Below are 27,818 nucleotides of genomic sequence, written 5' to 3' on the forward strand. Positions count from 1 at the left end.
AGTGGCGCTTTCGTCGTTTTTCAACAGAGAAGTTTTCCAAGCCTTTTATGCAGGTATGACACGGTTTAAAGAGTTTTTCCTCCATTAAAACTTTTTGATAAGGATTTAATTGTTTCGCAGAGACACTGACGACGACGACGTTATTGACGGTTTTTCAATGTGTTAACATTTAGGTGATGATTTAGCTTTCTTGTTTTTATGTTGTTGCTAACGTTAACTGTCGGAGCTCGGGGTGGAGTCGCTCATTTTATGCGTACAAACTGATATAGTGTGGGTTCACATATATCGTGTTCTGTCATAAATGCTGCCCCGTTTAATGAACAATTCTTTATTTAGATCAATAAAACTTTCACACGGGTCAAGGAAATATCAGGTAACGTAAGTATGTTGTTCTGCCGAGCTAACGTTAACGGTATTTGACGTCTGCTGTGACCACAAAACTTTAACTTGTAAAGCGTGTTATTAACAGCCAACGCCAAAACAACTAACGTTAAACGTTAACGTTAAATAAATGTTTAAACAGATGCCGTTCTTTGTGTTCCAGTTAAGTGTCTGTCTGAAATTGATGGTTGTTTTGGATGTGTACGCATAAGTTACGAAATATCACTGAGTCACACTATAGTTGATAAAAATTGAGGTAAAGTTGGTTTTATATTGGGGCATTCGATTATTTCTGTACAGTGACATCTTTTGATACGGTCCCCATGTTGTTAACCACACTACTTTGGATATTCGCTCTGAAATCACATGTAAATATGACTTCAAAACAACATTAACACTATTTGATTGACTGAACAATGTTTTACTTAACGTTAGAGAGTCATTGGCTGCTTACCTGATTTACCTGTATTTATAATTTGCAAAGAATACTTTTCTGAAATGATATTATTAAGGAGAAAGTCTAAATGTGTGGATATAAAATCAATTGTACCCTATTGATATATTGCTGATGTATTTGTTTTTGTGTGTTAGTAATAACATCATGCCTGGAGACGCGGATCTGCAGATTGAAGAGGCTTTTCGGCGTGCACAGAAAGCTCATAACAATAAGGCCAAACTTGTTGCAAGTTTAAAGAACGGATATAATAAGGTACAGATTCATTTAGAAAAAAAAACGGGAACACTAAATTTATGTATGAATATGATAGAAACACATAAATTTAATTCAAAGACGATGCTGTAAGTTGACAGTGATTTAAAACTTTTAAAAATTACAATAAATTAGTATAAATAATTGTTCTATGTACCTGCAATGTTTTGTTTGAACACAAAATCAGTATATTATTTTTTAAGAGCAATAGAAAACTGAAGAGTGGAGTAATGAAACACAATCCATTATTTAAAAAAATAATTGATTTAATATTGTCCTGTTTTTATATCATTTAAGCTATAACTGTATAAAATAAATGCATCTTTAATGAGATTTTACCAAACCAAAATATTTGAATGGGCTCACAGAATATTTTTAAGCATGCTGTCTAGCACTTTAAGCAATCCTCTGAATGCTAAATTTGAATTCTGTCTTGTGTTTAGCTGGAAGACAAAACCCAATTCCATGAGGAGTTTATACGTTGCCTGAAGTATGCCATGATTATTTACACTCGAGAGCCAGCAGTAGAGAATGTCATTGATTTTGTTACTAAGTTTGCTGCGAGTTTTGAAATCCCCGTTAATGAGGAGGCTGAGGAAGAGGAGGAAGAAGAAGAGGACAATGAGTTTTTGAACTTTTTGTTCAATTTCCTTTTGGAGGTAATGTCACTAAACTGCATAATGTCATTAAAATGCAAAATGTTTGTCCACCTAACGTTTCCTTTTTATCTTCATATATTTCTCTCTCAGTCTCATGGTGCAAACAGCCATGCCGTGCGATTTCGAGTTTGTCAGCTGGTGAATAAATTGCTGGGCAGTCTGAGTGAAAACGCTCAGATCGACGATGATCTGTGTGATAGGATCCATGAGGCCATGCTGGTCAGGGTCACAGACAAATACCCTAATGTCAGAATTCAGGCAGCACTGGCCATGGCCAGACTCCAGGACCCCACTAATTCGGATTGCCCAACTATTAAAGGTACTCAGAAATGTCTTACTAGAGCTCTTTTTTTAAAAGGATATTGAGGTGCATCTTTCCCTGGCAAACATTTTAATACAATTGATTTAAGAATTTTGTAATATAAATAAATAAATAAATGTAAGTGAATGTGATTCATTCTGTTTGTGTATAGCTTATGTTCTGCTTTTGGAAAATGACTCAAACCCTGAGGTTCGTCGTGCTGTGCTGTCCTGCATTGCACCTTCCGCCGTCACACTTCCTAAAATTTATAAGCGCACAAGGGACGTCAAGGAGAAAGTCAGGAAACTTGCTTATGAGGTAATTTTATTTGACAGAGTAATAAGTAAGGAAAGTTACCAAATAATAATCATTCATAATCAAAAACGCACATTGTCTAAATTAGAATCTAACTGACCCTAAATGTTTAAACATTAGTATGCATTACATACAGTAAGTTTATATATTTCCCACAGGTACTTGCAGAGAAAGTGCATATTCGAGCTTTGAGCATTGCTCAGAGAGTAAGTCTGTTACATGAAGGCCTCAGTGACTCTTCAGGTAAGAAAATGGATTGTTAATTAAGCTGTCAATATATATACACAACTGTATGAAATTTCCATAACATGTTTGCAGACAAGTCAGTAAATCATGTTTTTCTCTCAGATTCAGTGAAGGAGGTTGTCAGGGCCCATTTGCTGCCTGCTTGGCTTCGCTTGCTCCAAGGAGATGTTTTGCAGTTGCTTCACAGACTAGATGTAGAGAACTGTGCAGACACTGCAGTGACTGCCTTGCATGCCATCTTTTCAATGGCAACAAGCCCTGATGACCTTATGCAAAATGGTGTCAGGTTGGATGAAAGGTCAGTTGCTTTAATCAAAACACTGAAACCAGGATATTTCAGTCACTGCAGCAGAATTCAGTCCACCAATATAAAAATATTTTTTTATTGTAGACAAAACCTATAAAAAATGCTTTTTAAAAACTGATTATTTACAAGTTTATTTTAAAATGTTAAACTAGCTACACATGCTGTTGTTACTATTATCATTATCATTCTTATTCTTTATAATGTTGAGTTGGTGCCAGTATATTTGTCTTATGCAGGTTTAATTCTGTCTCTGTACAGGAAACTGATTCCTGTCAACTCCCTCACATGTGAAAATGTGTTGTACTGGAGAGCACTGTGTGAATTTGTCAAGAGTAAGGGAAATGAGGGTGAAGAATTACTGGAGCAGTTACTCCCCGAGGCAGCAATCTATGCCGAATATCTATACAGGTGAATGTGCCCTACGCTTGTGTTTACTGTCTTGCTTTTAAATGGATAATAAACTGATATTCAGCTTAACAAGAGCCTTTTTGTTTCAGTTTTCTAAAGAGCATTACTCAGCTGTCTGAGGCGCAAAGAACTGATATGACACAGCTTGAGATGGTGATGACCCAAGAGTTTGTTGGGCAGCAGTTGATTCTGCTTGTTGGATGTCTGGACACTTCCGAGGAAGGCGGCAGGTCTGATTTATCAATATATCTGAGGCTGGTTGCATAAACTGTGGAGACATTTAGCTGTGATAATTCAGCAGAGGCTTTTTTTGAGCAGAGTTGCAGTTATCTAAATTTAGTTGCATGAATCTGTAATGTAGAGGTGCAAGTGGACGTAAATCTTTTGTTGCTCATTGTAGAAAAAATGTTTTTGTTCAACATTCAATTCTTTAGGGTTTGATCATTTTATTTTCTGAAGACAATATTGATATTTAATTAATTGCATCTAAAGGTAAAATGTTTTAACCTTCTCAACTACTGTTTAGGAAGCGCATGGTAGCAGTGCTGCAGGAGATACTTGTGATGCCCAACACACCTGTTTCTCTGATTGGTCTGCTAGTGGAGAAACTTGTCAACATTTTGCGAGATGATGCCCAGAAAATTCAGATGGTGAGTCCTTGTTGAACAACATATTACTTCTGAAAAATCTTCTGTTTGTGAAAGACTGAGGTTTAATCAGTATATTTCTTTGAGATTGACCATGTAGTTTTTCTTGAATGTGCCGTCATATTCAAAATTGACCCTAATTGGGTGCTAAAAAGCTGAATAAATAGTTTTTCATGCTTAAAATAAGTTTAATCATTGGCTGACAAATAAATGTAATTGGTTGACTGTGCTATGTTTTCTTCAGGTTGCTGAAATAATCTCTGATGTGAGGGAGCCTATTTTCCCTATCTCTGAGCCAGTGGATGAGAATGAGAAACGCAGAAAACAAGTCAGAGTGAGTTATATTTATAAATCACTGGTGCCTAATGTCATTAATCGATTGTATTCGTCTTGATTTAAAAATGTTTTTTGATAGCTGGCTGAGGTGCGAGTGCAGATAATGGAGGCCAAACAGACTCTAGAAGACTGCATCAGCTGTCAGGACTTTAGCCGTGCAGCTGAGCTGAAAGACTCCATCTCTCAACTGGAGGAGCTCAAGAACCAGCTTACCCTGGAGGTTTCACAGCCAGCTGAAAATGTCAAGGAACAGCGTATAGAGAAGGTACAAAATTTACAAGCACATATACGTGCATGTGTGTATATGTAGGTACATTAATTTCATCAACTACTTTTTTAATTGAGTAATATTTAAACTAATGGCAACAGATAATTACATTTCTGAATGGTCATGCAGTGCTGAAGGCTAGCTTTTACCTTTGTCACAATGGGAGTAAAGTACATAACAAAAAAATTGATGTTTTAATAAGTGTTTATAATTTTCATAACTGTTTTTGATCAAATAAATGTAGTTTAGGTAAGAAAAAGGGGCTTTCTAAACATTCAAAATGTATATAATCGGTCCCAAATACTTAAACATCAGTTTATAAACAGGGAACTTTCCTCCAGCAAATATCTGGTTAATTAACTGATTTGTTAATTGGTTGAATTATTTTGTTTTTATTTTTGTGGATGGGAGTGTTGAGTTAAATGATTTGCTTGTTTCTATGAGGATGAGGTAATTAACGTTTAAGCACTAACATTGCTTGTTTCATAAATCAACATTATAAGATGTGTGTCTTTTCCACAGAGTGATCCTGAGACCTTGTTGAAATGTCTGACAATGTGTGCCGAGTTGTTCAAGCAAATGAGCATAAAGAGAGGAGTCTGCCCTACCATGATTGCTCTGATAGAATCATTGGTACAATACTCATACATAAATACACTCACATAAACATAAAATCTGCTTTTCTCATTTGTGTAACTCTCAAAATAGTCTGTTCAGTGCTTAACTGCTTAAAGAGCTTCAAATATAGCTTCAAAGTGATCTCTTATTTTTAGATACTGCCAAGTGTTTCCAACCCTAATCCTGCTGTGCGCAACATGGCTGTCATATGTTTGGGAACTGCTGCTCTCCACAGTAAAGACCTTGCCAACACACACCTTGTGCTGCTCTTGCAGGTATTTTTATGCTTTAAAAACACTGAATTCGTTTTTTTGTTGATAAATAAGAGGTAAAATTTTATTGTTTTATTTATTTTAGATCACACAGCTGGATGAGCCTAAAATCAGAATCAGCGCCCTTCGATCTCTTATTGACCAGCTCCTGCTCAATGGTCTTGATATTCTACAAGACAAGCCTGTTCCCCCTACCTCCCAGACACCCGACTCTCCAGACATCAGTGACCGACAACCAGAAAAACAAGCAGAGGAGGAGAGCCCTGTGCAGAGCATTCTGAAGATGCTCTCAGAATTCCTTGATAGTGAGGTACTGCATACATTACATGACATTTTGTTAAAGGCACACTATAGGAACTAAGGACATAATCTGACATTTCCTGCCTAAACCCAACAAACAGCTCAAATGGAACTAATTACTGTAAATCTGTTGTAATAGATTGATGTAACAAGAATTTAAAAAAAAAAAAGTTTTGTAAGTCCTCAAAAATGGAATAATAAGAGAGCGTGAAATACCAGTGGCTGTTGTCTTGTCTTTACCATTGATGTAAAGACCAGAATGACTTTTTGAAGAAAAAAATGTAGGAAAGGACATGAAATTTGCCCATCAGAAGTTGACGGGCTTGTCTTCTTGTAAAAGTTGTTTGAATATAGCCAATAAACTGGTGTGTTTAAACAATACACATTTTATTATATTAATATAATAAATATAAGTTTACTATAGTTTGTGAGGTATTGCAAAAAACAATCCATTTTACAAATTACAAAATTAACAAAAATATTTTTTTCTTGGTTAAAAATTGTAAATATTATTTTTTTTTATATTAATTTGGGTGTACTATTTTAGGATCATTTCCATGATCTCTAGTTAGTTTTGTTACATTAGCTCTAGTTTTGGCTTTGGTACTGACTAATTTAATGTGTGTAGTCATTTATTCTGGCCACAGTTCATATAATACATACTTGTGATATTTATTTTTTTTTTATATTTCCCAAGCAATTTTTAACAAAGAAAAGTTGTACCCTATCCCCTTTTATGTTTTCTACTAAAGAAAGTCTTCCTTGTTTTATTTTGGCTGGATTAAAACAGTTTTTTTTAATTATTATTGGTTCCCTTCAGATATTAATTTATTCGATTGGCTAGTGTTTGAGCCATGTCTATCAACAGAACCGTGCAGATATATGAGCAATGTGCTGACTTATCAGTTCATTGATATGGCTTTCAAACAATCCTACAACCAATTGCATTTGACACTGCCCTGAATGCCATTCAATGTCAAATGCTCAAATATCAGAATGTTGAAAAATCATATCACTATTATTGAAATGTTCTATCGCGATTTATAAATTGATATTTACTGTTCAATGAATGTGTATCTATTTTTGGATGTATTGTTTAGCACTTGTATGCCCAGCTTTGCATAGGTGTATGCTTTATTGAGAAAGATGTCCTTGTGAGCATGTTAACTCTACACTACAAATCGCTGTGAAGATTATTAAAATAACTGTTATGGTTTTCTAATGTTACAACAATGAGTCAGTGTAGAGCTTTATTTCACAATTCATTAATGTGGAAAGTCCTGTAGCCGATTGGCTAGCATTTTGACAATTTGCCCTAAATGTTCTGCAAATGCTGCATTAAATGATATTAACTGATATTTTTCAGGTCTGCGAGCTTCGCACAGAGACAGCAGAGGGTCTGGCCAAGCTGATGTATTGTGGAAGAATCTTAAGCCCAAAGCTGTTGTCCCGCCTGGTGTTACTGTGGTACAATCCTGTAACTGAGGATGACCAAAGACTGCGCCATTGTCTGGGAGTTTTCTTACAACTGTATGCTCGAGCAAGCAGGTATGCATCTGGTCAGGTACTTTTGAACAGAAATATGATGGCAAATTCAAATGCCAAAATGAATTGAGTGCACTGGTAATGTTTACTTGCTAGGTCAAGTGAACTGCGAGAAGATAACAGACCTACACACGCGGAAACTGGCGGCCGTTCGTGTATTATATAAAAATGGACTTTTATTTAACATTCATTTAATCTATCTAAAAAATGTTATTTTGTAAGTGACGTTTAAAGTAGTGGTTCTAGATTTCATCAGTGTGTGTGTGTGTGTGTCCCACAAAAGATGAAATCTTAGAACCACCCCTGTAAACAGATTAAAATCAAAAATTGTTTACGTATTGTATTTTATATACTTTAAGTCTCATTGATTCAATGACTTTCTTCATAAAGACTTCATGTTTCAATAATTTTTAAAGAATATTATAGTGACAGACATTTAGATGGGTGTTTGTCGACACCTATTGGCACAAAAATGTAATTCCTACATCTTCATTTGAATAGCTACTCAGTATGTATGGCAATATACATTACATTTCCCTTCAGAGGCACAAAAATACCAATTCTCTAAGTACACCTCATGGCCACATCTTATAGGACACATATATAGTGGAGTAGCAGAATAATGGCAATATATTTATGTATTTTGTGCATTTAATGCATGTATAGCTTATTTTGAATAACAATATTTATTGAAAATATATAGAAAATTAATCAGAATTTTTTTTTTGATAAATTTGATCACATTTAGGTTGAGCACAGTTTAGGCGTAGCTGCTAAACTTAATCAAAACAAAAAAGTGATAGCTGGTGACATTATGATATTAGTATACAACACCTATTATTAGCTGTTTGTTTTCAACACAGACAATCAACGAAATACAACTGTCAAAGGCAGCGCATCTGTAAAAAGTAAATCTATTTGGACTATAGCTTGGCATTACTCACTGTCCCTTTAGTCAAAAATAATACATTTTGTGTGAGCAGAGAGATGGGGATCTCACCAGTGCGCTCGATTCTTTTTGCCATCATACAGAAATCCTGAAAGTAGTTTAAAGTTCAGCCACAAATAAAATTCTGCTATTTACTTTTCTTCAGGTTCCAAACCCACAGTAATTTTTATTTGAGTAAAGTATAGGTTTTGTTAATAATGAGACCTGAAACCCCATTTCCACTTGGTAATAACATGCATTTTCAGTCATCCAATTACAAGTCGTCATCCCAGATGCATTTTTTTAAAATCTAGTATTATTATGCATTCAAGTGAGGCACGACCACTTCTGTTTAGATTTCTGAGACTTTTATTGTTTTCGTGAGCAAAAAGGCAAGCAAATGCAATATATTATTACATTCTTGTGTTTTGGTACATAAGTGAAGTATAGATATTTTGTTTTGATGTGCTTTCTCCAAATATGTCCCATAACCATCACATGTTAGGTCAGTTGGCATAAAGTATGTTGTCTGTACAAATGCACATTATCAAGTAAAATTGTGTGTGACAATTTTTTTTTATACTTAATGTGAGCGCACTAAAGGAGACTTGGTTTGGCGATTCTGGATCCTACTGGAAAAATACAAATTCTTAATTTTTTTTTTCTTTCGTTTGCTCCAGCATGGCATTGACCACACTTAAACTGACAGACAACAATTAAAGTAGTATGCAGATAGTTTATTGCGGATGAGACAAGATTTTGTAAAACAAACGCAACTACATCATATTATTCATGTGAAACTATCAAACGCTATCAAAACTGCCATTTCGTCAAGTTTAGTAGTTTGCTAACCATTAACAAAGTGATAACATTCATGAAGTCTAAAATTCATAATCATTTATATAAAATATTTGAATTTCACTCGTACACAAATTTTTGTTAATGAACAATACAGCAACATTTTACTGCTTCTATATGTGTTATGGGGTTTGGTCTAGGAAAATGTTTCAATTGATTTCTTTTTGCTTTAACATCAATGTAAATGTATAGAGCATCTAAAAAAACGTAATATTTGAGTAAACTAACCCAATAATGTTACTGGCATTTAAATGAAATGCATTGTTGTAAGTGCACAGCAAGATATTTACAGTTTCTCCTGAAATTGTTGTACACTAGAGCAAATCAAGAGTGTGTGGAGGAGAGTTTCCTACCAACCATGAGAACACTGTTCAATGCTCCTGTGACCTCTCCGTTGTCTGAGGTAGACGCGTCCAATGTGGCTGAATTGTTTGTTGAACTAACACGACCCAGTGCTCTCGTGCAACCTGCGGTCGTACAGGTACAGTGAAACTTGCATGTACACTTACAAAAGTTTCAGTAGTGCCTCTGTTTGAAGCACTTGAATCTGTTAATATATCATCTAAGTGATCAAACATCTCTTTTGCAGGCTGTGTCAGTTCATGATTCGCTGGCGTTGCGTGTTTGTAATGAGATCTTGAGAGATGTTTCTGCTCCTGAAGTGCGCCTCTACTGCAAAACTCTCAGCTGGCTGGAGATTAACACTGAACCTGGACCTGCCAACAATGAACTGCAGCTCCTGTTAAAAGACATATTACAGGTACTGCCATGTCTTTTGTAAAAGTGCATAAAAGAAAAGATTGTCAGATTAAGGCAGAAACACTTGACAATGAAATGGGCTGTCAAATTTGATTGGCATTAAAGGGCACCTATTTTAACCCTTTTACAAGATGTAAGATGAGCCTTTGGTTTCTCCAGAATGTGTCTGTCAAGTTTCTCCTCAAAATACCCATCAGATCATTTATTATAGCATTCACAATACCCCCATTTTGGTGTCCGAGTACAGTGTAGTCTTTTTAAGGTGCATTTACACTAGGCTATCCGAACTCTGCCCGGGTGCATTTCCAGAGTTGTTTGACGTGTAAGTGCTCTGAATCAGGCCCAGGCGAGATTCAGTTGGCAGTTTCTGGTGTTTAAATAAACACTTATTGTCATAGTTTATTAAAGATACAAACCCCCCACTGCATGTCAGCTGCCACCTTCAGCAGACTTCCTAATACCTGCAGCACAAAGACATTTATGAACATTTATTAGCATCAAAAGTGGTGGATCTGTTCGGCAGATTATTTGACTGTGTGCCTCTGCATATCAAACGACTTAAAATAATGAAAAAACGCTATAACTAAAGCAATCTACTGTGAGCAACAGCACTTTACTTCCCGTTAAACTGAACAGTCGCATCATCGATGACGTATGTGTGCTTCGGCTCGCAAGGTAAAGATGCAGTATGGGTGCAGGCCTAGGGGGACAAGTGTGCTTCAACACGGTTGACGGGGGGTTTCTATAGGCAATAGGAACAATAAGAGGTTAAGGAGAGAAAAATAAAAACTATTTATTGCAATACTCATTTTGTTTTACTTAAAAGCCAAGAAAAGTACACTAGTTCCCAGTGTATTGTATAAAAACAATTTACACTGAAATCTCACAGCTGCTGGTAGCCCATGTACAAACTGGGGAACACATAAAATCCTACACTTTGAAAATAAACATTCATGTGAAGATAAATTGGCCATTTCAGATAAACATATTTGTACTTAAGTAAACATAAATAAACCATCTTAATTATCTCGGTGCTGAAAAAATGTGAGACTGTAGTCTGTAATGTGGATCTAGTGCTTTTATAAAATGACAAAAGCCCACCTCTCCAATCACAAAAAACGGCTGCAAATCTTTAGCAATAAACACCCTTTGTTATTTTTATGTGTCTCTCTGAACCAGTTGGGTATGTTTGCTTGAAAGATTCAGTAAGGTATTGTTTTTATTTGGAGGACTTTATTACCTTCTCTGCTATCCTGCCTTCAGACAGTGATATTGCTGGGTAATGGCGCTGCAGATGTGTAGTCATGGTTATACGTGTAAAACAATGCTTGCACAGTTATGTAGTGTTCACCGTTTTTCTTTTATTGGCATTTTACTTACCGGCAAAACCGAAATGTCCTCACACCGCAAATTTGAAAGAGGTCGGCGCTTTCTCATACTGTTGCCTCACTTCGCCAGCGTTTCCTTGTACTGTTGCTTCAGCCTCACTTCATCGCCGCTCGCAATGTTAAAGTGTGGAATGATGGTCAAGCGCCCCCTAACTTTAGAGCATAGTGATTTGATATTCCTCATCTTAGCTAATGGATTTAGAGGCGCACACAGTCAATTCAGGGAGATATGGAACGCACAAATTATTTAAATGCAAAACCGGAAAAACTGCAATTCACAAGCGCATATTGAACTGTGGAGGTCGTACCGTACAGTTTAATATTATATTGAGAACCGTGGCATCCCTACTGTGGTGATTATAGCAGTTAAGAGTTACATAGCGATTTTATTGTCTTTATTACAAACATGATCTGTTGTAAACTTTAGAAGCTTTAAAAACTTTAAAAAAAACAAATCAGAGTTGGAACAGATAATTTAATACCAGTGTCCTTGCAAAAAGAAAACACAATAAGTCACACAATGTCATTACGAAGTACACACACACACGCACGCACGCACGCGCGTATAGTTTTGCACCGCTTTTGCATGTCCGGGATTGAAGCGTCTTCTTTTATAATTGTACTGATGTGGCTGTGGTGCTGAAGTAAATCGCTGTAATTAATTAAACATGCACTGTTTTAAAACATTTTAAACTGGTAAAACTCACTCTTGATCACATTTGATGATCCTAGCAAACTGAACAGATCCTTTTTTCCTGGTTGCTTTGCACACGTCCTGTTTTGTTGATATGATTATATGGGTTACTACAGAGACATGTTAATACGCAGCTGTCAATCAATTTGGTTGGCGTAGAAACCGCACTCCTACATCAAGTTGCAGTTGGTCTGTAAACCGCTCCAATTGGTCCACCATTTTTGTTGTTAAATTGAAAAAACTGACTGGTTGTGTTTAAATCGCCCCAATATGATGGTATATACACTATATCTACACACGTCTGTCCAAACAGCTTGAACAGTAAATTTTTTTCAACATAGGTGCCCTTTAAAGCAAGTGATTGATTGTGTAGTGACTACCACATCTTTGTCTTGTGTTACAGGAAGTGAAAGATAAGTACTGCACAAGGGTTATTGAAAAGCTTTGCAACCAGCTAATCGGAGATCATGGTTCCAAATCAGCCAGTAACCAGGACACAGCTTTGCTTAACTTGGATGAAAACAATGGAGGTACTAGCAAGCATAATGTAGTTTTGCATCCAATTTTTGATGAGATTATTACGATTCAAATTAAGACTGGTTTAGAATTGCTTTAACTAGACTGAACATTCTTGCAGAGTTGATGAACAAGGATGAGACGAAACCTAAACGAGCAAAAAGAGGTCATTGGCTTTTTCTTTTTGTCTTATGTTTGTGTTGGGTTGACAGGTAAATGTTTGATAGCTTGTATTCAGCTTCCACTCTTTTTTTTGTCTTTTTACAGGCCAGAAAAAAGCTGCCACTGCAAAGAATGGAAAAAAATCTTATAAAGCAGACATGTCTTCTGATGAAAGGTTGGACTGCGCTACAATTTGACTTTTTTCTCAAGCTGAGATGCTAACTTTTTTGCAGGTGGTTTATTTTAATTGCGCTATTGCTAAAATATCTTTCTTTCTTTATATATATATATATAGTGATGAAGAGAATATTCCTGAAGAGGCTCCATCAGTGCGACCAAGCCGACGTGCAAAAATTGCTGCTCTGGATAAAACCAAGCAGGATCTGACTGCCCTCATAAACCAGGAGGCCAATGGTTCATAAGAGTGGATTATTTGAGAGGGGCGTCTTTCAACCAATGATGTCCTCAGTTTTACCTGAGAAACTACTGGTGGATTTGAATACTAGCGTTCTCTCTCTTTAGTTTAAATACTGGTAAATATTGATGTATTCTAAGATTGTTGGTTAAAATGTGCCATCTGCAGTCCTTTTCATGTGTGTAGGAGGCATGCCAATTCATTTGCTTGTTTGAACCTGTAAACAAATGCACAAGGAAGTGGACTGAACTCACCCCCTTTTATAATTGGCTATTTTAAGAATGTTGGTCTGATTATGTGAATGTTCATACCTTTATATAATTAATATGTGAGAGCTGATAAAGAAGCTAACTCCTGTTTCAATTGAACTTTTGTATGCTTTTAACTGAAATAAAACAAAATCTGTTCACAAGAGCTTTTATTGTTTTAATGATTGAGACAGCATCTTTGAAGGCAAGTATAAAAAACACAGAGAAAACACAATACATGTACATAAGTTATACGATTATGTACAACTTGTAGCACCAGGTAACAAATATACAGTGGCCAAAAAAAACAATATACAGAAGACCTAACAGGTCTTATAACAAGCTTCAACTCCAGCTGTCGGTTGGCATAGGTGTACAGGCAAAATGTACCTTTCCCTTTTTTTTTTTTTTTTTAGCCTTGTCTGTTTGACACTGTAGTACTTCGAATGGTTGTGACCCTAAAAGCACTAGTTGGGATTGCTGAGGTTTGTGCAGACATTCATGTTGGCACTGCCACTGGTTATGTAAAGGGTAACTGAAAAGCATTTAGCAGCCTGGCCTACCAGTTAGAGAGTTGGACTTGTGTTCCTAAAGGTCAGTGGTTCAGTTCCTGGCAAAGGTTTTAGGTGAGGGGGTAATGAATAACCGGCACTCTTTTCCTCCCACGATTGAAGTTGAGTCCCCACTAAACCCGCAGCTGCTCCAGGTGTAAGACACTCCACAGTGTTAGAGTGAGTGAATGTCTAAACATGCTAAATTGTTTAATTTCTGCCGTTTTAGAACAAACACTAGCTGACATTCCCCAGACACAAAGGTTTAAATCCAGTAGAACATATTAGATAATGTCAAAGACCAGTTTCTCAAAGCTTAGATTATCAATCTGACTACATTTTAAATGCACAGATGCAAGCCAGTCTTGTTAAAAGGAACCTAAATTAATTTTGGTGACCAACAGAAGCTAAAGTAGCAGTAGGACTAACAACAAATGTTAAATAAATAACTAAACATGGCCTAAATCAAGGACAAGGTCACAACAATACATAATCATTTCAGGCTGAACTACCATGACTTACCAGTACAGTTTAGGAGGTAGGTGTCATACTGCAAGATCACAATTTAAGATTTTCACAAGGTATGCTTTTCTTCCCCAAGAAACGATATGTGGAGCACATTTGCTTCAGGATAATCTTAAAAGCTTTTAATTTAAGAGAAAGTAAAATAGACTTTTACATCTTTCTAAAAGTAAAACATTGCACTAAAATACACTGTACGTTACAACTTTTGTTGTAGTTAGAAATAAAATGAAATGAGAAGCAGGAGGGGTTTGGTAGTGCAATAAGAACAAGGATGTAGATTAATGCTTAAATGATTTCCCACAAAACAGTCAAACAATCTAAATTCCAGTCAAATATTTCTGTAAAGTAATGATAATAATAAAGTGACTGAACTTAAAGTAAAAACACTACACTCACTTTCAAATTTAAAAGTTCTATTTGAATGGCCAGTTTTTGTCTTAGTGGCAACATTTATAGCACATAAGACTCCTATCAAACATTGGCAAATCTAAAAATAAGATCATTTGTATCCTTTAAAAATGTAAATGTGAAAAAAGTTGTCTTCAGAAAGTTTTAAAATCACAGGCTGACACCCAGACAACATACTGCTCATGTAACCTTTCATACTCCTTCATGCAAACAGATCTTCTGGTCTGCACCAAAAATAAAGCCAAGTAAAAAAATGAAACGTTTTACAAATAAAATATTTAAATAGTGCAACAAGTGTCAAATGAATTTTTACGTTGTTTTTGCTACACGACGCTTGCTGAGGTTGTGTGTCGTAATGCTTTTGATACTCAGCCAGACCACTGTTGAAAGGCACCTTGTGTTAAGAGTTCAAGAAAATGTCTTGCCCGAAACTGGTCCCAAGTTACTTTAATGATCCTGTAAAACACAAAACAGAGACACTTATATTTGATTGCAGCCTACAATATTTACAACACATCACAAACAAAGTTTAACAACACAAAGTTAAATCTATACAAAAGATAAAATAATCGTAACTGATATTATGAATCAAACATTCTTTATAGCAAGTGTCACCAATCTCATTCCTGGAGGTCCGGTGCCCGGCAGGGTTTAGCTCCAACTTGTCTCATCACACCTGCCTGGGTAATTCAAATGCACCTAGTAAGACCTTGATTAGCTTGTTCTGGTGTTTTTGATTAGGGATGGAGCTAAAATCTGCAGAACACCGGATCTCCAGGAAAACGTTTGGTGATCCCGGCTTTATAGAGACCAGAAACATACTTTAAGCCCATTTGCAGACGAGTTATTAAAACACATTCCGGTTGAACACACTTGAGTTATGTTACACTTTCTAGCAGACCTCAGAAGTTTAGGGGTAGTTGACCAAAAACAAATAAAAAAAGTTTGCTGTACTATTTAAAATAGTAAAAACAAAACAGCAAAAATAAATAAATGAAGCCATGCACACCAAGCGATTTATAATAAGACATCGAAGAGAAGTCAAACCAGGGGTTTTCAAACTGTGGGGCGCACCAGCATCTATTAAGGGGGCGTGCACTTGAGTAAATTATGACAGTTTTTGTGTGCTCACTAGAGTAATTCCGATTAACCTTAGCTCCACATATAACTATCAGGCACATATAAAGTTCATGCGTTCCAGTAAAATATATGCAAATAAAATGGAGCGGGTGCTTTTTAAAATGAATGACGGTGAATGAAAGTCAAACCGGTGAGCGTCTAACAAAAAAGTGCACTTCTGCATCAAATCAGCAGAATGCCCTTCTGGATCTTTCACTATCTTTGAAGACACACTGACTATGTTTACATAGATATCAGTAATGTAGTTATTTGCCTTAATAGACAATAATATAATTAAGGTGTTTACTTGAAGTGCTTTTATGTAAGAGTTTCCTGTAATTTTGGGGGACTTTAACTACAGTTGGGCACACTGCACAAAAAGATTTTCTTACTTAGATTTTTTTTTGTCTTGTTTCTAGTCCAAATATCTAAATGGTCTCAAATCAAGAAGCATTTTCTAGACAAGCAAAACATATTGTCTTGTTTTAAGAAATAATATGCCAAAATGAAGTGAGTTTTTTCTTAAGCAAAATAATCTGCCAATGGGGTAAGCAAAATAATCTTATCACAAATCGAACGACAAGATTATTTTGCTTGGGGGTGTCCTAAAAGTTTGAAAACCCCTGGTCTAAACATAGAGGGCTTGGCTTAACCAAATGTAATTTTGGGTTATCAGTGGAAAATCTAAGGATCCAGAGAGGATCAAATAAATAAATGAGTTTATCTAACTGACAGGGCATCAACAAACTGCCGCAAGAAAACCGTTCCAGATATGATTTTCTTCATTATTTGTAGTGCTGATGAGCTTTTATTTTGATGATAAGTGTATATATGTATATATATATATATATATATATATATATATATATATATATATATATATATATATATATATATATATATATATAAGGGTGTAACAATACGCGTATTTGTATTGAAGCGTTTGGTACGAGACTTTCGGTTCGGTAAGCATTGCAAACCGAACGATTCAGACTAAAATAAAAAAAGACAAAAAAGAGAATAAATACAAAAAAGCCCGCAATGCTTGCCCCGCCTTCAAGCTCTTCTTATTGGCCCACTGCGATAGAACAGAACGCAAATGGATTGATTAATATCAGCTGTCAATCACTCAGTTCCAATGACAGGGTGCCACAGCCTATGAAAATGTAAAGATCTGGATCCGAGAAAATAAAAATAACACTGACAGATTTAGCTTTAGAAACCAGCTAGAGTTACAACTAATGGCACATCTGATTAGTGATCATGTGCTGAATGTCAATCCAGCATTCACACTTTTCAAAGAGTGCATAAAAGATTTCCATTGTTTAAAGTCTGCTATGACTAAAGCATTGACCGTAAAGCCGGTGGGACGGAGTTTTCAGGTAGTGTTTGTCTCATCTACACATTTTAAGCACGAGATGTTGTAACGTTATTTAATCCTTCATTTAATTGTCACGATGCATGATGCACGAGCATGCATTCACTGAGATGAAACTAATATTGCAGCTCATGCAAAGACAGTTGCTATTAAGTTGACTTATGCAAATAATATGTTATAATATCATCTGTGTAATATCAGACACCACCCGAAAAGTATAGGTCATGATTATTGTTAATTCGGTTAATTACATTCACGTCAAGAGGTGTGTGCAGGGCCGGTGAGAGCATGCAGATTTTTTATTTGATAGTTGTGATTAGAGTGTTAATATATAATAGAAATCTGTTAATGTAGAAACGGTGCTCATAATTCTTGGTGGGTGCGCCTAAATTTTTTAAGTTAGGAGAACCGGTGCTACCAAGAAAAAAAGGTTCATTTTGAGCCATTAATCGGTAGTGGAAATTTTGGGTTTTAAGAAAATGTTAATTGTAATAGAGCCCCGTTACATTATTGCTTCATAAGTTTCAGTCAGATAATTCTTGCTTTCAGATCCACTAAAATGGCAGGTGACATTCAAATAAAGCAGATCTGTGATGTCTGAAGAAAAGGTGGACACTCATATCTGAAAATAAAAAATTACTTAAAAATTTATTAAAACTAAGTTCCATATAAAATCTTAAATTATATAAAAAAAAGAACAATTTAATTACTACAATATTACATTTATTTTTATACACAAAAAGAGAGAGAGAGAGAGATCAATGGGAATCAGGCTCCCTTGTCCTAAATACCTAGAATGCATTGTGTTTGTTGCGACACATTCCCGTTCTCTATTTTGGATTGTGAAAGCAAAATTCTCCTACCAGAGTGATTATGTACTATAGTTGTGGCAGGTACTATTTGTCCAGTTAGTAAAAAAAACTGGTGTTGCATTTGGGATGACTTTGTCGTGATGCTTGAAATTGGGCTCGTGTAGCAAGCTCAAAACATCTGCATTTGCATAAAGTATGTTTCAGGCATAGTGAGAGGTATATTCTATAAAGATGACTTACCGAGCACAAAGTCACACCACCTTGCTCCCAGAACACCCCTGCAGCTTCTTGATTGTCTGAGCATTTTTGTTGAAGGAGAGGGATTTTTTAGTTTCCTTTTTTTTCTTCCTACTTTTCTCGGGCTTTTCGAGGACAAGGGTAGCTGTACTGGAGAGTTGTGTGTCCCTTTCACCGTAATATCCTCACTCTCCTCATGCTCTGAGACATCATAAAGCTTTACGGTGCAAACATTACATTCCTCTGTCGTTGACTTGGTGTTTGGAGAGTTGATCTTTTTCAGAAACACTCTGCACTCTTTTAGCGACTCGGGACTCCAAGCTTCGGAGCTGATTCTATTTTGCTTTGAAATGTTGGAAAGCCCAATCATTTTTGGAGGAGTTTTGACTAAAAGCTTTAATGCATTTTGAACTTTCATGATTGGTTTGGATGACTTGTCTACCAACTTAGGCATTTTTTTCGGTAACTTTAGAGTCTTAGCACCTGAAGTCCTCATTTGGTCACAAACTTCATCTCGTAATGCTATCTTATGCCTGGTTTTAAATTTTTGTCTTGCTCTAATCAGAGCTTTTCGGTAGTCAACCCATATGCCTCTAGACATTGAAATATTCTGTTTAAATGATGATGATGTGTCAAAGAGCTTTCTCTTTGCTATTGGCCTTGCGGACTTGGACAACATTTCTTGTGCTTTTTTGTGCATTGATGGACTCTTTGGAACGATTTTAGCAAATTTTTTTACATGTTTCCTGAGTCGCTCTGCTTGTGGACTTGGGCAAGCATTCACTTTGCAATTGGGTCTGCTGAGGCTGTAATGAAAGACATCCTTGGGATTCCTTGCAATGGCCTTCTTTACAATTGCTAGGGACTGAGTTTCCGTGGACTGCATAAACCAAGAGCAGAGCTTCTCCATATTATAATTTTTCTCAAAAAGCATTTTAATGGCAGAAGTAGACTTCTTGGGAGCATCAAGAAGCTCCTTACAAGTTTTTGGTTTAAGATCCGGTTTGATCTCTCCTGACTGGTTTGCCTCAAGGACATCTGATACCCAAGTATTGGACATCAGCTTGATCCTCCTAGCTAACTCTTCATTCAAGGTCTCAGGTGATGCTGATGTGGGCCACCACCTGAAACCCTCATGTGGTGAGAAAATTGAGTTGACTGAAATAGCAGAAAAACGAACAATGTCTTGTACACTACTGACATTCTTGGTCTTAATGGAAAGTGCATTGTTTGGGGGTTCCTCTTTTATGTTCTTTACATGCTGGCTTGCCTCGCAGCTAGCCTTATTCAGCAGTAGTTTTCTCGACCTGCGAACCAATGCGCAGGATCTGGCAGTAGCAACAGAGTGAAGCAAATGAATCGAGGGTTTCCGTTCTCTAATAGAATGTCTCACTGGTATGAGCTGCCTTCTAGTATTCGGATTATATTCTTTCTGCGCATCCACTCTATCTTTGTTAATGTCAGTAGGAATGCAGATCGTCTTCTGCTCTTTGGAAGGTTGAAGTTCAAGAGTCCTTCTGAGCAGATGTGAATCGTTTGTGTCTCTTTTTAAATGTATCTTTCTTTGTCTTGGTGACCCTGATGTGACTGTGACAGAAATGCCAGAAATCTTTTGGACTTTTGGAGGTCGCCCTGGTTTCCTTGACAATATAATGTTGCTCTGTCGTTGACATTTGATGTTACTGCTAGAGTGGATACATTTCCTGTCCTCTATAGGCATAACAAGATGTAGATCTTTAAACTGATCTTTGGTTGTTTGATCATTAGTACTTGTTTTACTGTACATGCAACCATTGTATTCTTCATAAGCAGGTTGCTGTGTTAAGAAACTACCCAGATCTTCAGAAACTACTCTCCTCACTCTTCTTGATCTTCCATACAATATAGTGATTTTCAATTTTTTGTTATCATCCTCTTTAGAAGATATTTCATGTGTTCCCTGATTGACTGCATTTGAACTGGGTGTACTTGAACTTAAGTCTGTTGTTTTAGGTTTTGGAGGTCTCCCAATGGGACGTTTCACAGACTTCACAATTTGTGGTCCAATTTTTTTGGGACGCCCAGGCCGCCTTTTTATTGGAGTTGTTTGATGTATAAATGGTAGTGGTTCTTGGCTTTCACTTGAAAAACTGGACAATGGAGAACCAGCTGAAACCATATTTGGCGAAGTGCACTTGTTCTCAACATGCTCAACAGTTTTGCTTGGATTAGATTCAAAGACTGAATCCTGGTTATTGTCGTCTATGGCACTGCCTGCCCATGATGATTCCACACATGGATCAAACATCTCACAATGTGATTCTGAGCCAGAGGCAGCTGCTTTGAGTGTGTATTTTATTCCATCGTCACCTTTCACAGAGGAAACAAACATGAGCTTTATTGGACTGTCATATTTCAGTCTAGACGGGCTTGCTTCAGCCTGTGATGTGCTCTCAGTGGTAGTAAAGTTAGATATAGTAGGACTGTGTGGTTCAGTGTTCAGACTGTTGGCTCTGCTACATTTAGATCTCTTTGATGGCAAGGTAGAATTTTGGAATGATTTCCTTTTTCTCTCCTTATGAGGACTTCTTTCATTATTCTTGCACTCACTAAGGGGCTCTTTTTTTGATAAATTGTCATGTTTCGGTAAACTATTGTTCTGTGGTACTCCACAGTCTTCTTGTTCATGCTCCATCTTGCCACATTTATCACTAGGCAAGAAAATTTCTTCTGTGGATCCTAGCGCTGTTAAGGTGCCATCTCTAGAGGAATGCTTTGTGAATATACTTTCTGAAAAACAGGCTGCAAAATACATCTTTCGTGGCTCAGTAACATAAGAAGAGAAACGCTGAGGTGGAACAATATTTCTTCTGGTTCTTTCAACTTGAACAGCCAGACATTTTTCTTTATGGATTTTTGCCTTCATCTTCTGGTCACTATCTGTGTTTTGTGGCTGTGCTCTTTCATTAGGAGGCAGTTGTTCTTTAACAACATGCTGGATGTGAGTTTCTTGGTTACATTCTATCTTTTCTTTTTCTGCATGTGTGGTCATATGTCCAGTGTTCAAGTTATCATTTACAGGTTCTGTGTACACTGTCCTGTTCAACTTTCTGCACTGAGGTTGTTCAATAAGCGAGTATGTTAGCTCCAAAGGTTTAACCTTTTTTGTGCCTCTATTCCAATCCAATCTTGTATTTCTCTTGGAAAATGCCGGACTAAGTCTAGCCAGGTCTCTTTTGATTTGTAAGCTCTGTCTTCGTGATGATGGAAGGTCAGATGATTTGCTCATGGCAACTAAAGTTTCAAATCTCTTACGGGAACGTGTTTGAGGTGATCGCTGTTCTGTGGCTACATGCTGTTGTAAAAGATCATTAAGGTTATAATCTTTATCACTACTGTTATGCAACACAGTTGTTATAATCTCGGTCAAATGTGTGTCGTCTCTTATCCTGGAGATTTGACTGGCATGTGCAGGAATGTTTTGTTCCTTCTCAGAGGGTTGGATACTCTTGAGCTGTTCAGTGACTCTGTCCATAAGATCTCCTATAAAAGATCCACATTGGTGGTCATCTTTCTCTGCTTGTGTTTGCAATGTTACAACCTTTTCACAACATCCATCAGAAGATCCCACATGAAGAGGAGTGCTGGAGCATAAAGTTGTTTCTTTATTCTCGCTTCTGTGAGGTAGGAGAGAGGGAGGTGCTATGTTCGGGGCCTTGAATTCCTGAATGGGAAAGATACTGGGCTTGACTGCTATTTTATAATCCAGGTCAACAGGTTTTGGCGAGAGTGGTGGTGGAGAGGGGCTACGGCTTCCTTTATGTCTGTTCTGAGAGTTACTATCACCTGGAGGAATGATTAGAGAACCCCTTGCATGAGAAATGTAGGTATGATCACCATTGTGTTGATGCTGGCATGAGAGTTGTTTTGAACTAGTACAACAATCACTGGGGTTACAACAGATGGCTTGACCAACACATGCAATTGCTGTATTTTGGCAGGAATGGCCATGAACATTCCTCAGAGAGACACATGGAGGAGAAAATGCACATGTTGGATGCTCACAAGCTGTTCTGCAACAAATGCCAGCAGTTACTGAGCAGTCACTTAATGCAAGTGTCGGGGCTTCATTAAGCAGTTTTTTATGAAGATGGCAACAAAGGGATCCAGCCTGTTTTCCATGAGCATCCCTTAGAGATAATGAGATGTTGTAATCTTCCTGCACATCCTTTAAAATATGAGTGAGTAGTAATCTATGACGGGAACAAAGTGAAGACAGGACCTTCTCCAACACAGTGATTTTCCCAACCTCAGGAACTATAGAACCATCTTCAGTCTCCAGACTGGACTTGTCTTCCACACTTGATCCTAAGGAACTACATAAATAAACTGGGTTAAGTCATTACATAAACAATCAGCTCTTCAAAATTGAGCTGAGCTACCACCTCACCATTTCTCCCTAAATGTAAGCAAAAAAACAAAATACAACAACTCCATACATGGAACTATTTTTTATTGGTAACTTGAAGGCAAAGGATGGCGATTGTAGTAACGCTTACACTCAGGAAAACTAAAGGTACAGAATTATTATTTTAATCAAACCTGAATAATTTTGTTTCCTGATTAATCAACATGTCTTGACAAAAACCAATCACAAATATTTCCAGGCAATATGCTGACTTAAAATTAAAAGAAATTCCCAAAGTCTCCCAAGTTCCATATTTTTAAATACCACATAGCTAAAAACACACTGGATTAATATGCCTTCAGTATTCCATCTTATTACAATTAATTTAATTCTTTCTTTTAACATTACCCTATTCCTTAAATGTAAAAAATAAAAAAAAGACCACACCAAATATAAATATTTCAGACACAAATAAATGTTTGAAAAAAGGGACTGATTAGCTTTCTTTAGTTGTTTTCTTGCATTTTAAGTTGATTAAAAAGTCATAAAGAATAACATATTAACTTGCCTGGGGTAAATTAATTACATGTGAAGGAACATTACAAGACAAGGAACTCACTTATGCATGCAAGTGCAGTAAAGCATTTCACATATCAATGTGCAAGAGCAACAAAGTGCTTAAACACAAAACCAACACAACATTTAAACTTCATTTTCTGATTACATTAAAGAAATAACAGAAATACAACTACATTACAGAACAAGGGAATAGTACATAAAAAATAAATCAACCTTAGTGCAACGAATATATGCATAAATAACTGATTGCAAAATGATTCATATCCTGCATCCGTCATGACAATGAAATTATACATACTTAGAAAGGCCTAAACTGGTGATATTTATCCATCTTAATGATCCATATATAAATCAAGCCAAACTGTAAAATGTTATGTTTTTCTTGTGAACCAGACCAGCCCTGAACACATGCTGGTCTCAAAATATGAAAGAAAACATGTTTGCTTTGAATCAACCATATTTGGCTCTAACTAAATTCTAAGGGCCTTATTTTGATATAAAAAAGTTCAAATCATGCTATTTGTATTTATAAGACTGCTATTAACCTGAGCATACTATGTTTTTACATGTAAAAAGTTTTTTGGACTGAAATTAAATAGGACACTAATATTATGATGCTAGAAGAGCATTGAAATAAAAGCGAATAACATTCTCCAAAGTGAGCCTATGAGTATCCCATGTAATATAAGTACAAGAGTGCAGCACTGACCATGTATATGATTTAAAAAGAAATGTGCATGGTATTAATGCTTACATGACCACCGTTTAAATTAAAAGTGAAACTGTGCCTGTGACAGCTATCCCCGAGATAAAAACTGAAAAAAAAGAGAAGTTGCATTGGAAATCAAATTAAAATTATACAGATTTTATACAAGATCCACACAAGTAGTACATAAATACCTGATTTTTTTTCTTCCAGAAGATTTCATTTGTAAAATTGCTACTGGCCTGCAGAACGACTTAGCAGTAGCTATAAGAGCAGGCACTGTGTTGTTAATTTTAAGAGCTATAAGCAACATTCAGGGTGATTTGATAAATGCTTCTAAGCAGTTAAATTTAGGAATAAATAAGTAAATCTGTTTGTTTTAGTGTGGAGAGAAATTTCACCTTTGAGAAACAACAAGAGGTAAGCCATTAAAGAACATTCACAACACAAATCAACATTAAAATTGCATATGGAAATGTTTACGTTTCCAAAGCTGTAAATCACAAAATTCACATATTGCTTCAGCTACACTTTGCAAAGCATTACAATTATACTTGTGAATGAGATAACAGAACTATTCTAAAGAGAGATGTCAGTCAAGGAAGAAAATGGCTATATCCTTCATCACCTGTATCACAAATATATGTGCATATTTTGTAAAGTGCAACTGAATCTTGCAAGCTTCTAAACTGAGAAATAGAAACGGGTACATGCTATAAAGGAGTTGAATTACAAGTGTCATAAAATAAAACAGGTCATTAAAAGCTATAGTAATTAGTATTCATTGACAAAAGAACAACAACAACAACAAAGCAAGAGCAGCAAAACCACAGAAACCTAAACAAAACGAGGCAGTTCAGAGCAGCACTTGAATCAGGCTTAATATCTGCCCCATGATAAGTGCATCATGGAATATGGACAAGAAACATTCTGATCCAAATCAGCTGCACCCTACTCTGAACTGCTTTGCTCATGGAGTGTGTCAATGGAGTGGCAAAATGACCCTCAACTGTTCAGTTACAGTGGAAAGATAATGCAAGGATGTCTTTAGTGTGAGGAACAACAAAACTGTACACAGAGTTCTAAATCAGCAAAGAAAATATGGAGATTTTTCAGTAGTTCAGATAATATTAACAATAATACAAAATAAATATTAATATAGTACTGAGTGTAAAACAAACATTTACTGAGACTGCTGTCGAGCATTTCCCCTGTGCATTATTACGACATGCATTACACTGCATTTCCAAGTTAGCCCATATGATCTGTTGAGATTAGCAGAGCTAAAATTTAAAAGGGGCCAGACAAAAACAAAACAGTGTGTACAGAATTAGGCATATATGAACAAAAATAAATTAAAAATTCCCAATCGGTGAAAATGTGGCAAGTATCATCCACAAAAAGCCTGAGCTGGTCCAAGCTTTCACTCCAAGGATCTGGCAACAGTCCTGATTTCATTAATACTTTATGAAACTGATATTATTAACCTTGTTATACAACAACAACAAAAATAGTCATAAGCATTAATAGTCCTTAAAAACATATTTACAGTGTTGTTCCTTTGCTGGAGTGGAAACTTGTACCTATATCTACTCACTGCATAAAGGATGAGCATTTCCCACTGGGGATTTAAACTAATTACAGTCATGCTGTCACCAGGTCGCCACACAGACACCATAAAATACTGTAGCTAGACTTGAAATGAAATGATCAGTCACTACACAGACTAATCACTGTGAAAGCTGCATACAACAATCATTAAGCTGAGTTTAGCTTATGTATGAACAAAACCTGAATATTTCTTAGTTTTAAACTGTAATTAACTTAAAAATCAACAGTGCTTCACAATATTTTAAATATATATATTCATATAGATATCCACAGTGAATAACCCCTGAATAGATTTTTAAAGGCATGTTTTGTGACTTGAAAAAAGGTACCATTTAATCTGTGGTTGAGGATTCAAGTGTATCTTTCAAGTCTAAATGAGGTCCTGACTGCAAGTTAGAAAAAAAAAAAAAGAGATAACTTCTGTTGGCTGTAGTATAGGCGATGTTTTCGTTAAAACCATCTCTAGAAAATAGCTGAAGTTTTGGTTTGAGTTAAGACTGTTTGTAGGCAGTAGATGAGGCATTGGTTGTTGTCCCTGACTTTCCGGAGCCTGAAGCTGCAGCTTCAGAAAGGCGGAGCTTCTTTTTTGGTGGGGTCTTGAGCATGCCGGTTCGCTCTTTGACCTTGTACTCAAGGGTGCTGTGTGGAACCCCATAGACGCCCTGAGCTTTCGACACACTCATCTTTCCACCAATCACCATGGCTATTGCCTCTTCTAGGATATCATGGTCATATTGGCGATAGCGCCCCCTCTTTTTCCTTGGCTGCTTGTCTCGACGATCATCATCTCCACAGTCAACCAGACTTCCGGTCACGCTCCCGCCAACACTCCCATTTTTTATGTTCAGACACAGTGGAGGCAAATCACCCTGCAGCAGACGTGACTCAAGGCCTGAGTGGCTTTCAACCAAGCCCTGTTTAGGGAGAATAGTCTTCAACTTGTGGAAAGCAGTGGGGCCTTCAGAGGCTTTGTTGGTCTGGTACACAGCATCCACTAGGCCAACTAGATCCAGCTGGGCTTTGGGTTGAGCACTGAAGCGTACCTGAGGGATTCGAATGTGTGCAACCGGCCCTGAAGCAGGACTGTGAGGAGATGTGGCTGGCTCTGCAGTGACAAGTGACCCGTCGCTCTGTTCCCGTAGCTGTGAGACCATCCTCTGCAAGGTTAAGTGGTGAAGGTATGACGAGGCAGTCACGGCTGCCGGGAACTTCAGCTCTGTGTGCTCTAGTGATGTAAATTTTAATTTTCTTACTTCAGATTGCTCAGACTGCGAGCGAGCCCATGCTGCTACCTTCTGTAGGACAAGTCGTGTGTCACTGGTGGGCCACACTGCCTCTGTGCTCCTGCCGTTCTCACGTGGTTCTCCTGCCCTTCTCTCTGGTAATAAGGCCTCTGTCTGAAGCTGTAAGGTTTTCTGAGGTATCCTGTAAAGTATGGCTGCTTTGTTTATGTCCAGTGATCCAGACCGAATATCTTTCAAGGCTTTCGAGAGTAAGCCCTCTGCAAACTCAGAGCTGCGATCCAAATAGTCCTCACTGATTGGTCTCCTAAGGGGAGGTGGGTGGGAGGATGAGAAACGAACGGGTGAGTGGACCAATGACAGGACGCCCTCAGGGTCCACTCCTTTACTGCCTTGTCTTTTGGTAACATCACTCGCTTCTCAATTGTCTGCATAACACAAAGCCTTTGAGTTGTTTGGGGGTAAACAGTGATTGTTTTTGGCCTTAGGTTGCAAACGATACTTCTTGGAAGGACAGTCTCTTGTCAATTGTGTGAAGAAAGACAAGCATCTATGGGAGTACTTCCAGTATCTTTGCAATGCAGATGCATTTTGTAAAACTCATGTATTTATGTCTCATGAAAATAATACTGCATAAATCAATTAATAGATAAATAAACAAATGAATAAATAACGGTAGCACAAAGGAACAAGTAAAGCCCCTGACTGCTGGCAAATGTGACGTTACCTTCCAACAAGTTAGAAAAGAGTCAACCCTTTGGCAGTGCAACAAAACAACCACTAATTCAAGTTTGAGGAGTACGTTTTGTTCACACAACATCATCAGATAATCAAATAACATAGAACTGAAACGAAGACAAAATTATTACATTTTACTGATTCAAAAAAGAGAGAAAAGAAATCACCTGTTAAAACACACGGAACTAACCTCTCCTTTGGTTTTATGACTAAATACAAACACAAAAACACTCAATTTAATAAACA

The 27,818-nt window shown here is 36.9% G+C and overlaps 2 protein-coding genes across 6 annotated transcripts in view; one reads left to right on the forward strand and one right to left on the reverse strand.

The window, feature by feature from the left end:
• ncapg (non-SMC condensin I complex, subunit G) lies at positions 1-13,447 on the forward strand. Of its 3 annotated transcripts, none has more exons than XM_073943608.1 (22): positions 1-373; positions 973-1,090; positions 1,534-1,749; positions 1,840-2,068; positions 2,223-2,368; positions 2,524-2,608; positions 2,714-2,909; positions 3,177-3,326; positions 3,416-3,556; positions 3,853-3,976; positions 4,218-4,307; positions 4,389-4,574; positions 5,100-5,210; positions 5,351-5,470; positions 5,553-5,777; positions 7,134-7,315; positions 9,417-9,579; positions 9,688-9,858; positions 12,343-12,469; positions 12,577-12,621; positions 12,723-12,792; positions 12,913-13,444. In XM_073943608.1, the coding sequence occupies exons 2-22, from the start codon at positions 983-985 to the stop codon at positions 13,037-13,039; spliced, it is 3,012 nt and encodes a 1,003-aa protein (XP_073799709.1). In that variant the 5' UTR covers positions 1-373; positions 973-982; the 3' UTR covers positions 13,040-13,444.
• Positions 13,436-27,818, reverse strand: part of lcorl (ligand dependent nuclear receptor corepressor-like) — a 22,720-nt gene continuing 8,337 nt past the window's right edge. The window contains exons 7-8 of one of the 3 annotated variants that reach the window (XM_009291227.4): positions 18,314-22,665; positions 13,436-15,220 (exon numbers count right to left, since the gene is read on the reverse strand). In XM_009291227.4, coding sequence (XP_009289502.2) covers positions 15,207-15,220; positions 18,314-22,665 — 4,366 coding nt within the window. In that variant the 3' untranslated portion in view covers positions 13,436-15,206. Of the gene's footprint in view, positions 15,221-18,313; positions 27,142-27,818 lie in introns of those variants that run through there. The other 2 variants (XM_017356056.3, XM_681643.11) reach the window with 2 other exon arrangements.

This window comes from Danio rerio, chromosome 1 (genome assembly GCF_049306965.1).
Source record: "Danio rerio strain Tuebingen ecotype United States chromosome 1, GRCz12tu, whole genome shotgun sequence".
NCBI lineage: Eukaryota > Metazoa > Chordata > Actinopteri > Cypriniformes > Danionidae > Danio > Danio rerio.